The sequence below is a fragment of the Rhincodon typus genome, chromosome 16 (genome assembly GCF_021869965.1).
Source record: "Rhincodon typus isolate 14 chromosome 16, sRhiTyp1.1, whole genome shotgun sequence".
NCBI classification, from domain to species: domain Eukaryota; kingdom Metazoa; phylum Chordata; class Chondrichthyes; order Orectolobiformes; family Rhincodontidae; genus Rhincodon; species Rhincodon typus.
The window spans coordinates 59,520,683-59,535,914 of record NC_063347.1 but is presented as its reverse complement, the minus strand read 5'-3'; the positions used below and the strand labels follow the sequence as shown (position 1 = coordinate 59,535,914).

The window sequence follows — 15,232 nt, the reverse complement described above, 5'->3', positions numbered from 1 at the left end:
TCTAGGCCCGAAACGTCAGCCTTTCTGCTCCTCTGATGCTGCTTGGCCTGCTGTGTTCATCCAGCTCTACATCTTGTTATCTCAGATTCTCCAGCAGCTGCAGTTCCTACTATCTCTGAAACCTTTGACAGCATGTCTCTTTTTTTTAAGCGATAATGCTACTTCATTTGTTACAACTGAGGCGGGATGGGGATGATTTAGTTTCCACTTTTTAACTTCCCCAGTAGCTGTGTAATTAACTGTTTTCACCAGAAACAATAAGGAACCAGTTCCATAATTTTCTTGAATAATAAAGCAATTTGATTACCTGCCAATTCCGTAAAAATAATAAAGGCGCAACATCAAATATGAGGCTTCTATAAAATCATTGGCGTTCTCCGAGCAGAAACACATATAGAAAACTAATAGGGAATAGAGTCCAATATACTGGAAGGAAAAACAATATGCAGTTTTAAAATCCTAATGATGTTCTTGAGTTCTACATTTAATCTGAGGCCGTGGTTATTTGATTTCTTAAACTATTGGCACTTGCAATTGTTATCCTTTGAATTAGTAAGTATTAAATCAGATGTTGGAATTCAAAAGTCAGTGGTCTTTTTTTTATTTCATCTGGTATGTTTGACAGAGAAAGTGGCAAGTCTTTATGCCAATGAACTTGGTTAAATCGGTCATTTTACTTCTCTGTTATTTTCAGGTATTTAAAATTTGGTTTCCCACAGATAATCGGCCAGACAATAATAACAAATGAAAGCTAAATACTGCAAATTGGAGAAGGATTTATATGCCACCTGTCTATTTCCAGCACTTACCAATTAAAAATGCTTATTTTAAGAAACCAGTGCTCAGCTGTATGAGTGAAATTGCAGGTTACAATATCAGGTTTATTTTGAAATGCAACGTAGAAATTGTTAATAAACATCTGCTTGATTGTGTTGGTTTAAAAGAAGTTTCACATTTATACAGTGCCTTTCCTGAACTAGTTGCTCAAGCACTTTAAAAGCAAAGTAGTTGCTGTTGTACTGAAGGAAATATGGCAGTCAACTTGGAATAGTAAGATTGGAAGGTGACCTTGATCAAATAATCTGTTTTTGTGATATTGGTTTGCGTAATAAATATTGGCTCAGGTCACTAGATAGTTCTCCCCTGCCCTTCCTCAGAATAGTGCATTGGTATCTTATGTATCCTCCTGAAAAGGCCGACAGAGCCTTGTTTTAATATCTTATCCAAAAGATGCCGTTTCCGACAGTGCAGCATTGCCACAGGTCTCTACTAGAGCATCAACCTGCATTGTTCTGCTCAAATTCTCGTTCATTGCAGAGCTTACTTTTGGCAATAAAGGAGATGGGTTTGTACAGAAGTTTGGTTTAAAAAAAGCCTTCCAAAAACTATTCCTTTCTATTTTTAGTAACTGAACTGTGGCAAAGTGGTGATAGCATTAGAACTGAATAAGGATAGTTCTGTGGTATATGCATTGCAGCTGTCCGATTGTTATCTTGGAATAGCAAGAATGGAGAGGAGATTCAATCCACAAAACAACAACAACAACAACTTGCATTTATACAGTATCCTTTAATACAGTGAAAGAGGAACAATTATCAAAGAACACTTGACACTGAGCCATGTGAGGACAAAGGACCGAAAGCATGATGAACGAGATTGGCTCTAGGATGATGCTTTCCAAATTCTTTACACCGTGATTCCATTTGAATATGGAGTAGAGGGAAGGGTCTATTTACAGCCAACACCACTTAGGGATGTGGCTACAGTTTGTGAACTCTTAAAGGAGGAAAGAGAGGTCGAGGTAGATGTGTTTATGGGGAGTGTATTTCAGAGTTTAGGGCCTTGATGGCTGAAGCCAAAGCCACTTATTGTGAGAAGATGGAAATCGGAAATACACAAGAGGCCTAATTTGGAGGATTACCGATATCTTGAGAGGTTGAAGGAGGCTGCGGAGCCGAGACAGGGCAAAGAGAATTAGGATAAACATTGTAAAATTCAGTTGTTTGCAGGCCAGGATCTTGTGTATTTTGGTATTGTATCGCCATCTACCAGACTATACGACTGGTGGTGATTTAACCTGAGGACCACCATACCGTGGCTGGTGGAGGAATTGAACCCATGCTGTCGCGGCATCACACTGCTTCACAAATCAACTGTCCCACCAACTGAGCTAAATCGATCCAATGTACGTAAATGAGCACAAGTGAGTGAAGGGGATTTCATGAGAAATAGGTTACAGAGAACAGTGATTTTGAATCATTGATTCAGAATGGTTCCATTCAGAAGGAGGTCTTTCAGTCCATCATGTCCGTGCTGAGCCGTTGCAAGAGCAACTTACCTAGTGCCACTCGCATGTCCTGCAAGTATTTTTCTCTTCAGATAATATTTCCAATTCTCTTTGGAAATCCACAATTGAATCTGCCCCCACCATACTCTCGGGCAGTGCACTCCAGACCCCAACCACCTGCTGTGCAAAAACGGTTCTCTTTTTCTGAAAGCATTGCATCTATTTTTCAACACTGAATTCCCCACTTGTTTGTGTTTTTCAGTTGTTGACTATTGGATAATTAAAATTCTTTGTACCTTTGCAATGTCATGTTTTGGCTTTAAGCATTGATGCTCTGCCTGTATTATTATAATGTGAGTTATAAGGTAGACTGCTGATTGCAGGTAGGGTCCTGTGGATGAGGGATGATTCTGCCATTCATTATTTTTTGAGCAATGGCTGGACAGCACATGACCTTAAAGTTGGAATCAAATTGTCACCAACATGTTCAGCCTTACTATTCTTAATCTGCCTTTATATGGGCCATCTGCCAAGCTAGTGATGCTAACATCTGCACAAGCAGTGTACAGCTGAAAGCAACGCAAAGAGAAACTTAAGACAACAATATAAAGCAAAGAACTGCAGATGCTGGAAATCTGAAACAAAAGACATGGAGTGCTGGAGAAGCTCAGCAGGTCTGGAAGCATCTGTGGAGAAAGAAACAGTGTTAATGTTTTGAGTCCACTAACTGTTTGTACTGGACTCGAAACATTTGCTTTCTCAACTCAGACCTGCTGTCAGACCTGCTGAGTTTCTCCAGCAATTTCTGGTTTTGTTTGAAAGCCTTTTTTAAAAAAAAAACAGCCATTGAGGGGTCTTATTGAGAGCCAAAGACCTATGTTTTGGTGGCTCATGGCTCAACCAGAAGTATACAGAATCGACTTTAGTTTCTTTGTTCCATGTACTGTCACTGTGTGTCAGCGATTGTCAACAACTGTTTGAGATGACAAACTCTTGTTGGTATACAATCTCCTGAGATCTTTGATTTCCGTTTTTTTTTTCATAAAAGGACAGTTTATACTGATCTTTCTTTTTGTTCATTAAAAATATTTGTAAGTGACACAATTGTCAAAGGAATGGTTGACCCGTTCTGTTCTAGATATTTTTCTAATCAAGCAGTTGCAGAGATGTTGTGGTACATCTCTGGAGGAGGTCAGACCTAAACCCAGGCTTTCTGATTCAGACATAGGGCACTAACACAGCACCGTAAGACCCTCTATAGCAAACAATCAGGGCTCATCCAGGCATCCTGTTCTATGTTTCTTCCTTTTAGCAGATGTTAGTGTTTGGTCCTAGTTATGAATGTTTCCTCTAATGTAGCAATGACTGACCGCTGTTACTCCAATAGCTTTGTTCATCAGAATTTTTTTGAAGTGAGCAGCAAAGTTTCCTCAGTTTGTCATGCAAGGCTAGCTATTTTGCACTGTGAAGTCCCTTTAAGACTGACGTGTGACTACACACACACATGCTTACACCTGCATTTTAAAGGTAACGTTTCTTGAGCACAGCTTGTTTCTTGCAGCCCCATAGCTGGACAGCTTAGAGGGAACATTCTTAAGCAGCTGAGTTCTAGTCAAAGTTAATCTGTTTGTTGTGCTTTATCTTCATTTACAAGAAGAGGGAATTTAAAATATTTGCAAGATTTTAGCTAAATTACTTTAATCTGATATAAGCTTATTAATTTGGTCATATTTAGCAGATTGTTTAGCTTCCAAACAGAGTGAGGCCTGGATGGATTTGAATACAAAGATAAGTTCTTTGAAAGGAAGGAGTTACTCCGTCAGTGAGCCAGTGAGTGGGTATCAGTCCGAGATGGAGGTCGGCCCAAGCAAAGGGTCTGCACCTGGAATATTTTACATAGCTTTTCATTTCATTGCTCTTGATAGGCCTTGTTTTCTGTTTTATTACCTACAACACATGGGCTACAGTAGTTCAAAAAGGCAGCTCACCACCACCTTCTCAAGGGCAATTAGGGATGTGCAATAAATGCTGGCCTAGCCAGCAACTTCCATGTCCCACGAGTGAATAAAATAAATTGTAAATTGACAATGCTAATTTGTGTTTGATTAAAAACAATGCTGACATGTAGTTTATTTGATTCTGTCACTCAGTTCAAAATCTTTTAACTAGTCCCTTCCAACCTACGAAATGTGAGTCAAATCAAAGGCTGTATGTGTTATTGGTTTTCTGTCCCCTCTCCTATTTCCTTCCGAACTCTTGTGAATCATTGCTTTTCAAGCTGGATTATGCTTTATGAGCACTGGGATGTTAGCAATAAATCCTGCTCTGTAATTATTTAAATCAAATGACATTTTGTGACCTTTATTGCCATGGAAAAATAAAACTTAATTCTTCCAAGCAATAAATCACCTTCATGTCTTTGAGTAACGTTCTCTGTTCAATAGAGCTGCCTTGAACAATGATATTTAATAGCGATAGAATAATGTTCATTTGCCCCCACTGTAGACCCTAGACATAGAGTTCATCTTAGCTTCGGCAGTGACTATAAAATTAGCCTGAAGTGGCCCGAGTTCAAAGGTGATTCTTGTTCGTGCAAGTTTCTGTCCGGTAATCTCTTGGAAAGTGCATATCCTTGGCAGGTGAGATGTGATTGGAATGTCCCCTGTACCAACCACACAACATGGGTTACCCGCGGAAAGAGAAGGTAGAGAAAATTGGTTGGCAGTGCACAATTCAATATTAAATGTAAATTTCCATCTGTTATATTACAGTTATTACTTGTAAATCAGATGTTTGAAGTTGTGGAAAGCAGTGAAGATACTGCAAATTGCATTACACATTCTGTCCATGGAAAGGTTGCACACATAACATTTCTGGGACTAAGCGCATGCCCAGTCTAACAATATACATATGTCTATATTGTAAAACATTGTCTTTCTGGTTTCAGTGAGTTTGTGGGAAGAATGTTTTGCACCCTCCAAAAAGAATGTGGATTTTGTTTTCAATACAAATATATAGTATAGAGATTTCTGATTTATTCAATCGACACACACCTTTAAATGCAGCGCTCCAGTTACAGACCCAGCATGGGAGTAAATAGTCACATGCTGGGCGACTCTCGGTGTCACCAGGAGGAGCCCAAGAGTTGCTTCTTCCTTCTTGCCTTTATTGGACTGGCAAGAATCGTGATGTTCTTAATGAGGTGAAGGTGGCCAAGATGGTAATGAGATTGTGTGCCAGTCTTATTCCCGCCCTTCAAGGGAGAGTCCTGTTACTGAGTTTTCTTAAACAATAATGGTGAGTGAGTTTTTATTCGACACCATCCTGAAGTATACAAAATATTCTGGATAATATTTATAGATGTTGTTCTGCAGCTGTGCATCAAGAGCATTTAGAGCTGCCTAGCACCAGACTCAAATTTTGATTGTAATGGGAGCATTTTAAAGTGATGATCATGAATAAGACAAGAGGCATTATAGACAACATTAAGGCATAGCTGATGTAAGTGAGTCCTTTTTTTTTCCTTAAGTGCATTGATTCCAGTATGCTGAATGATCCAAGCGACAATGCTGACCGTGCATCTTCCAAGCCTCTGACTTCCTAATGCAAAATTACAGCATGTGACTGAAGTACCTTTGGCCACAGCTATAACCTAAGACTATTAGTTCTTGTCTTGTGCCTTGTCAAGAGCCACATAATTACTTTTGTACCTTGCATGTGATGTCTACTTTTGCCTCATCCTGCCCTTTCTAAATTTTATGCCTGGATGTCCTAGGGTTCTGTCCAGTGTTTCTATATAAACCTGTATAAGCACATGATCCAGTTGCACTTAGGACATCATAATCTGGACTTTGACTGAAAGGCAGGTTCCAGTTGGATATACATGCAAGGATTTCACATCCCCTGTCATTCATGTCCTGTATCATTTCGGGTTCGTTCATGCCTAAAATCCTTTTAATTGTGTTTTTCAAATAGCCTCTGAGATCGCTAGAGAAATTGAAAGGAACGAGAAGACCCAAGCTCAGCTTGAAAGTAAAGCAAGTGAAAATGTAAGTCTTGTTCAATGTTTTATGAGTTTCTAAATCTACCCTTTCTAGAGAAACAAAGGAAAACATTTCAGTTCTTTTTATTAGATAATGAAATTCACAAAGGACCAGTCAGAAGAAGAAATTGATGAGGTCCATAAAGAATATCGTGAGTACATGATTGTTTTACTCATAGTGCAGAGGCTCATAAATTCCTTGTCCATGACCCACTGTAATGCCAACCTTGAAAGATATAATGATGTTGCAACCTTGGAAAGGATACAGAGGAGATTTATTAAAGTGTCAGCAGGATGAGGAACTCTGTTTTGGTGGAGGAACTAGAGAAACTTGAATTACTCTCCTTAAAGTAGAGAAGATTATGGGTGATTTTAGTAGGGCTATTCAACATTGTGTAGGGTTTTGATAAGGTGGATAGGATGAAGATTTCAACTAGTGGTTGGGCAAGTGGACGCAATGGACAAAGATTTAAGAGAATCGGAAATATGAGATTTTCTTAGAAAGCAATGTGTGATAGTCTGAAATGTAATGCCTAAAACTGTGGTGGAAGCAGATAAAATGGTCACCTCCAGAGGAGAATTGGACTGCAGAGGAATCATATGCAGGGGTATTAGAAAAGAGGAGAGGAATGGAGCTAATTGAATAATTCACAGAGCCAACATCAGCTCGATAGGCTGAATAGCCTCATTTTCTGTGTTGAGAGGTTCTAGAAGCAATCTATTATTGGAAAAGTGGTTTGATAGATGTTAAAGAGCTTAGATACTGGCTTCACCACAGATATTTTCTAATCAACCTGTTCAGAAATGTTATTATACAAGTCTGAAGCAGATGGGACTCCTCATAGAATCCAATCTCATAAAGTGCCTACAGTGTGGAAACAGGCCCTTCAGCCCAACAAGTCCACACTGACCCTCAGAGCATCCCACCCAGACCCATCCCCCTAATCTACACATCCCTGAACACTACGGGCAATTTAGCATGGCCAATCCACCTAACCTGCACATCTTTGGACTGTGGGAGGAAACCAGAGCCCCTGGAGGAAACCCAAGCAAACATAGGGAGAATGTGCAAACTCCACACAGACAGTTGCCCGAGGGTGGAATCGAACCTGGGTCCCAAACACTGTGAGGCAGAAGTGCTAACCACTGAACCACCGTGCTGCCCAAAATCCAGGGACTTGAGCTTCCGTTAAGCACAGTGAGCCTCAGTTCAGAGGCAGGGACACTACCACTGTACTTAATGTTAGCCCCAAAGAGCTAATAAGTATCAATGACAATGTCTCTGATTCTCATCCATGACCAGAACAACCCGTGAGGTAGATATCAACCAAATGAATGAAGTCTGGCATTTCAAAAGCACCTTTCAGAATCTCAGGATATGTTCTCATTTTGTAATGTTGGAAATGTAGCAGCTGATTTATGCACAGCAAATTCCCACTAACAGCAACAAACAAATCTTCTTAGATTCTCTCCAGAGTCCTGACCAATAATTATCCAACACCTAAAAACAGATTATCTGGTCATTCATCTAATTATGGTTTTTTCGACTTTGCTGTTTATAAATTGGCCTGTGTTCTATTTCATAAATTACACAAGTGATACCATATCAAATTGCACCTCATTGGTTATAGAGCACTTGGGGGACATTCTGAGGTCTGGAATGGTCCAGGAGGTACACTAGTTTGTTCTTTATCCATTTACTGGAAATGTGAGATGCATAACTGCTTAAAGTAGAAGCTGATTTGACTGAGTCCAAGACGATTACCACTGGAGACTGAAAATGATTAATGTCTGCCTGCCAGACTTGTTGAAGGAAGGAAAGAAAAGCCTTTGATTTATTTATAACCTTCCACTACCTCAGAACATCCCAAAATGCTTTGCGACCTTATTGAAATGTTATCACTGTCGTAATGTCAGAAAAGCAGCACCCAATTTGTACAAAGCAAGGTCCCACAAACAACAATGTGATTTTAAAAATGGTCAGATTATCAGTTTTGGTCATGTTCGTCAAGGGATCAGTATTGGCAAGGACACTGGGGAAAGCTCCTGTTCATTGAAATAATGCCTTAGAATTTTGTTCCATCAGTACTGCATTTGAATGTAATTGTTTAGGTACCTTCTCTACTGATAATGGATGAGATAATGTTTTCAACCCTCTGTGTTAGTCTGTTTTTCTGGAATGAATAAATCTTGAAAGGTAATGGGTGGATTTCAACAAATCTTAGTAAACAGACTATGGCCCAAGGAAAAACTGATTGGATTTTGATGAAGACTTGGATCCTTGGACTTTTTAAACTACTCAAATGTTGAAAATAAGGCCCATTACAGTGGCGTGTGTTACTTTATTTAGAATGTTGTTGACTCTTCTAGGTATTATGGATTGTCTCAGAATCTGGTGGGATTTGTCACAGGTATCAAAATGTGAGCAGATTTTTCAGAGCAGGTTGTTTCACGTGGATTGCCCTGAAGCTCCTCAGATGAAATGGAAGCGGTGAATAAAAATATTTGTTTACTTTTCAGCATTGTAATTACAAACCATCATTCAGGCAGAGAACAACCTCAAGGAAAAGCTCTGTAATTGTATGGCAGAGTTATGCGCTGTACTGAGTGACCTTGTCACTTGCTAAAATTGCATTTCACTGTTTCCAATGGCCACATGCTCTGAAAAGTCATAGGTAAGCTAATCTTTCTCCTCCTCTGTGCCCTTGTTGACCCTTGCCATCTCACAACTTATAGGTCTCCTTTCATCTCACTGTTCTTTTGATATTGTTTGAACTCAGGAACTTTGCTTAGAAGTGGGCAGAAAGTTGCCTTTTGCAGGACTTAAAGCCACTCTGGATCATCACGTCTGGGATTTGAGCTGAAATTTAAGCCACATTAAGGCAATGAAAAGACCCTCTTTCAGTCATTTGGAAGGGTCCTCCTTTGGTGAAGATATTATCTTTACTGGTACACCCCTCCCCCCTCAAAAAGTAAGCTTGCAGGATAGTGGCTTTCTTTGTACAGGCAGCCTAGGCAGTGAGTGTTGCAGAGGATTTGAGCATAAACGTCAGGGCACCCACTGTCAAGAAGAAATCCCTGGATAGTTGGTCAGGATTGGATATTCTGGACTGATTCCTCATGTGCTTCTAACCCTGGGCACAGAGTCCATTTGTAGCACTTCAGAGCTGCTCTGGCTGTGATAACTTCATTAGCAAAGTCCAGGAACCAAACCTAGGACCTTCTGTTTGTGCTACATGACATAGTGAATGTGAACCATTGGGATATTTGGTGCCTTGAAGAAGAGCTGAGTGAAGAAAACATTTTCGGTGTGGTTCGACCCTGCATGAAGAGCTGCAAAGAGCAGAACTTTAAAATATATTCCCAGGAAACTGTGCAGATTGAAACACTGTCAATACTCAGCAGGAAGGAAATGAGTGAAAACTAAATAAAATTATTTTAAAACACAGAAAATCTGTGAAAATTACTCATCACTGAACCTCCTGGAGGCAGTGTCTCCAGCTGGCATTTAATTCCATGGGTCCTAGCACTTGTGTCCAAAGGAAAGATGGCAGCTGAGAGGAGACCTGATAGAGGTCTACAAAATTATGAGAGCCATAGATAGGGTGGATAGTCAGAGGCTTTTTCTCTGCGTTGAAGTTTTAATTACAAGGGAGCACAGGCTCAAGGTGAGAGGGCAAAAGTTTAACGTGGAAGCAGGCATGTTGGTGACATTTTAGAGGCGTCTGGATGGTTACGTGAATAGGGATATGGAGGGATATGGACTGACTAAGGGCAGAAGGTTTGCTTTTTAGTTTAGTCAGTGTGTGATGATCAGCACAGGCTTGGAGGGCGAAGGGCCTATTCCTGTGCCGTACTTCTCTTTTGTTCATTGTTCTTGACCTTCTTCTCATAAGCTTAGACCAGTCAATGGGTAACATTGTTGAAGGGCGTCATCCTGTTAGCTATTAAATTTGAGGACCAAAGAGAACAACTTAGGAGCCTAAAGAGGAGTAGATTTGGGGATCAAACTTACCTGCGAAAAATATTGAAGTAGCTGGTATATATGGATGCAGTAAATATTTAGGTATGTTTTTTTGAAGAACAAATTTACTGATCTAGTGAGAAGGTGGCTAAGTTAGTTTAGTCAATGAGAAAGAAATGTGCCTATAGCCTTTACTAAAAATTCTTATGTTCCAGAACTCTTTACGGGGGAACAGGGCCCCTTTTAAGGAGTGTAGGAGGTTCTGTTTGTTTTTGTGCACGTCATACTTGAGTCAAATCAGGAATGGACATGGCAGCAATTCTCAACAGATCAGTACATTAGTGACAGGTTATGACTTCCATTAGCGCACTGTGTTTGCCTGTTTGTATTCATCACTGAAGCATTAGGCTTTGCTGAATGAAAGTAATTGCAGCTTCAGGCTCATCTCATTAGTTGCTGCCTGGCATTAATTTCTTTTACTGGGTGTATGCGGCACTAATGTGTTTCCTTCGTACACCAACATTTACTTATTGAAGATTGTGCCTTATTTGTCTAAATCTCCTGAGGGAACTTTGAATAGCTTTGTGTTGTGAAGTTTTGATTTTGTTCAATGACTACTGGGTGCATTATTCTTCCAAACTCTCCTCATATTTAGTCATTTGAAACGAGTGTCTGACTGGCTTGAAGGGCTAAATGGCCTACTCCTGCACCTATTTTCTATGTTCCTATTTTTATAGTGTAGTCTGCTTCATTGAATAAATGCTAGAAATGGAGGTGAGATGGATGATGGTAAGCTTGGTAAATCAACGTTAACATTTCCAGATTTCCTGTGAGCATTCTTCAGGATGTGGGCATTGCTGGCAGTTCTGGCATTACTGCTCATTTCTAGCTACTCTTGAGAAGGTGGTGGTGACACATCTTCTTGAACCACTAGTCTGTGTGATAGTTGTTAGATTTTGCTGTAAGAATTCCATAGAATATACTGTAGTAGGCCCAAACATCTTCAACTGCTTTATCAGTGACCTTCTGTCATAAGGTCAGAAGTGGGGATGTTCGCTGAGATATCTCGGATACTGAAGCAATCCTTGTTCATAATCAGCAATATCCAGGCTTGGGCTGACACATAGCAAGTAATATTTGGGCCACATAAGTACCACCTCCAGCAAAAGTGAATCTAACCATAGCCTTTGACATTCAGTGGCATTACAATCATTAAATTCCACATCCCCCTCCAAATCATCAACACCCTGAGGGTTACTATTGACCGTAAACTGATTTGGACTAGCCATATAAATACTGTGGCTACAAGTGCAGGTCAGAAGTTAGAAGTCCTCCAGTGAATAGCTCACCTCCTGACTCACCAAAGCCTTTCCACCATCTACAAGACACAAATCAGGAATGTGATAGGATACTCCCCACTTGCCTACTAACATTCTGGAAGCTTGATACCACCTAAGACAAAGCAGCCACTTGATCAGCACCCCATCCACAAACATTCACTCACTCCACCACCAACGCTTAGGACCTGACCAGTTCAGTCACTCATGCGACTGAGCCATCTGTCATGATGGGTATTGAAATCCCCCCACCCAGAGTACATTGTGTGCCCTTGCCACGGTCATTGCTTCCTTCAAGTGTTGTTCAATGTGGAGATGTCCTGATTTCATCAGCTGACGGATGGTGGTTTGTGAAACTTTATGGGGACTGTAATCCATGTTGAGGACTCCCAGGACAACTCCCTCCTGACTGTATGCTATTGTCCTGCCACCTCCATGGCTCTGCTCTGATGGGATGTTATCTGTAAGGTGTGATTCCATGAGTATTTCTTTGTTAAGCTATTGCTTGACTACTGTGTGAAATAGCTCTCACAATCTTGGCACTAGACTCTGATGTAAGTAATTTGACATTGCAAAGCCAACAATGACTTTTGTCATTTCTGGGGCCTAGGTTGATGTGAGGTGATCCATCCTATTTCTTTTGTTTTCCGAGGATTTTTTTGGTAGTTTGATACAAAAATGACTTGTGTGTCCATGGCAGACAGCATTTAAGAGTCTATGGGTTTGGAGTCACATGTAGGCCAGACCAGGTAACGATGCAATTTCTTTCCCTAAAATACATTATTAAACCTGATAGGTTTTTGCCATAATTTTGCGGTCAGTGATTCCAGGAATTTGGATTGAAATTCCACCCTCTGATGTGATGGGCTTTCATTCCGGATCCAGGAGTGTTACCTGGGTCTCTGGATTACCAATCCGGCAATAATACCACCAGACTAAACAAGCATGTACCAGTTGAAGCAGGTTGGATCAGCCAAAATAATGGCAATTTTAGTGTGCACACTGTTATTGATCTGCAAATGGTGCACCAGCTTGTGATAAAAAAAGTGAATTACAAATTGCTAGTTTTTGGTTGATGAGAACTCCCCTGTTAAACTGGCAATTGGCTTTCATTCATCTTTTGATATTCAAGAAATTGCTGCACTAGTTACCAATGAAACCTTCCACTGAAAGTTAGGGCTAGTATTTAACAGTGTAAGTATACCATGCAACCACTCTGGTTAAGAAAGAGGCAGGTTGCAGAACTTTTAAGACTTTAAATTTCCTCTTCTAAACTTTGTTTTACTTGCCCTCTCTTTTTTTCTCTGTCTTGATCAAATCACTATTTCTATACTTGCTTGGACTCCCTATTTTACACTTGCTGTCATTCATCTGCATCTTTCTCAATTATGCAATGTTATTGCTTCACCAGGGCTCTAGGTATTCTATTAACCTTGTATTTCCTGCAATGTACAGGGGAAAGGAAACTTGTTTAGTGAAAGCTGGAGAAAAATGTCCGATGAGGAAGATAAGTCAGTAGATGCCTTATTCCTGCAAAATCTGGCTAGTGTGTGTTTCTGTTGTACATTGAACAAAAGGGCATTTCTATCTTAAAAATGTGAAAGATTAAATCAAACTTTTGAGCCTGTTTTCATTCATTTGATCTAAAAAGTAAGTGGAACAGCCTATTGATTGCCAAGTTGAAAATTGACTGGGCAAATTACAGCGCTATATCAGCAGTGACTTGAGTGGTTTTCTTTGGAAGTGCAGAAAGAGACATCTGAAATATGAAGATCTGAATAAAAGATTCCTGGAGGTGTGATTTAATTTTAAAGCAGGTGACTCTTGTGGAAAATGATAGATATTTTCAAAGCGAACCATCGATACTTGAATCTCATTTTCTACCTGGTGTTTGTCCAGTTTCAAGAAATAATAATGTAATTTTGTACAATTTACGATCATTTTTCAGTTGGTTAAACTTTCCTTGCTTACACATAGGCTTGTGGGAATGATGGATGATTTTCCCATTGCCAGCAGAGGAAGAATAATTCCTCAATTTAGAACTTCACCAATGAAAGGAGTGGAGAGTAAGTTTGACTAATCTCAATGAGTGATTAGGAGCTGCAATCTGACAATGCTGTCTTGCTGTGCCTCTGCTGTTTTAATGCATGGCAGTTGTGTTAAGTGATCATCAGTGCAAAAGCTATGCACCTATAACTCCTGTATCCTGGTGTCTGTCTTGAAATGTCAGGTTCCATTACCCACACACTCACGTCAAATAACATTACTTCAAGGCACTCGCGCAATGACAAACTCTCCTTGCAAAATGTAGAGTAATTTTTGATTAAGACAGTACCATCAAACCTCTTATTGTGAATATGTCTTGTTACTTAAAAGGAAGCACATAACTTTGAAACATTGCAATATGATGTTTACCTTTGTGCTACTTCAAACCACTTTAAATATTAGTTTCAGAGTAGTGAGCTGGTGTTACGCTTTGAGTTTTGTTAAAAATCTTAATCTGTATTATTTTGGCACCCCTATTTCAAATCATTCTGACATGCGGGTCCTAAGACAGCCCAAAGCGGTGAAGGAATCTGACCTTTTTTTAATTTGAGAGAGATTCTGGCCACATGCTCAGGAGATATTTGATAATGTTAACAACTGCACTATCTTAACGTATTTCTTCAGTCTTTGAAAGCAGGCAAAATTTCACAACAGTTACTGTTAATAGTATAAAGCCAAACAATTTGTAATAAATAGTGAACAATCATAGCTTCTACCATGAGCACTGATCCTTGAACCTTACTTATGCCAGAAATTTTATCAATCCAATTTCTTGTCCCCATTACTGACTCTCTACATTATTCTGTATATTTGAAATTGATGGCTATCTCAAAAGCTGGATAAAAATGGATAATTTTTGTCTGATGTATTAGAATCATAATGAATTTCCTTTGACTCAACCTCAACAAAGTGTTTTGTCTCGAAGGTGTGCTACTCTGCATTATTGTTATTTTTCACAATAGGCGTAGATTTGGTTTCTGTTGCGTAAAAAATTAATTCAGGGACAGTTTTGTGCAGGACCTATTCTTGAAATAACTGGATTAAGACAGATTAACCCATTGATGTAAGGCCTTTACAGTCAAGGAAGATTGATCCCATCTCTCCTGACTTGGCTTGAAATTAGTTGCTAGTGTTGTAAATACCATACGGTAATTTATTGTGCACTGTTGAGACCCGAATAGAATCGTAGAATCAAACAGCACAAACGTAGACCATTCAGCCCACCGTATCTGTGAAACCATCCATCAAAAGACTGTTCAATTTGTGTGACTCTTCAGCTTTTCTTCGCTAAACCTTACAAATGCCTCCTCTTCATGTATATATTATACCCCTTTTGAAGGTTGCTGATGCATCTCCGTCCATCTCCCATTCAGGCAGTTGTTCCAGATCAGAATTTATTTAATTGATTCATTGAATGTGGACCTCACTGTCACTTAGTCCTCATCCCTAACTGCATTTAAGCTGGTGATGAAATGCCTTAGAATCATAGAATCCCTACTGTGTGGAAGTAGGCCATTCAGCCCATCAAGTCCACACTGACCCTCCAAAGAGCCGGT

At 39.8% G+C, this 15,232-nt stretch overlaps 1 protein-coding gene across 8 annotated transcripts in view; it reads left to right on the top strand.

The window, feature by feature from the left end:
* The window catches only part of rad18 (RAD18 E3 ubiquitin protein ligase), a 219,534-nt gene that overhangs the window by 57,098 nt on the left and 147,204 nt on the right, over nt 1-15,232 (top strand). For all 8 annotated transcript variants that reach the window (XM_048606426.1, XM_048606423.1, XM_048606430.1 and 5 more), the window contains exons 4-5: nt 6,263-6,336; nt 6,421-6,481. In XM_048606426.1, coding sequence (XP_048462383.1) covers nt 6,263-6,336; nt 6,421-6,481 — 135 coding nt within the window. The remainder of the gene's footprint in view (nt 1-6,262; nt 6,337-6,420; nt 6,482-15,232) is intronic.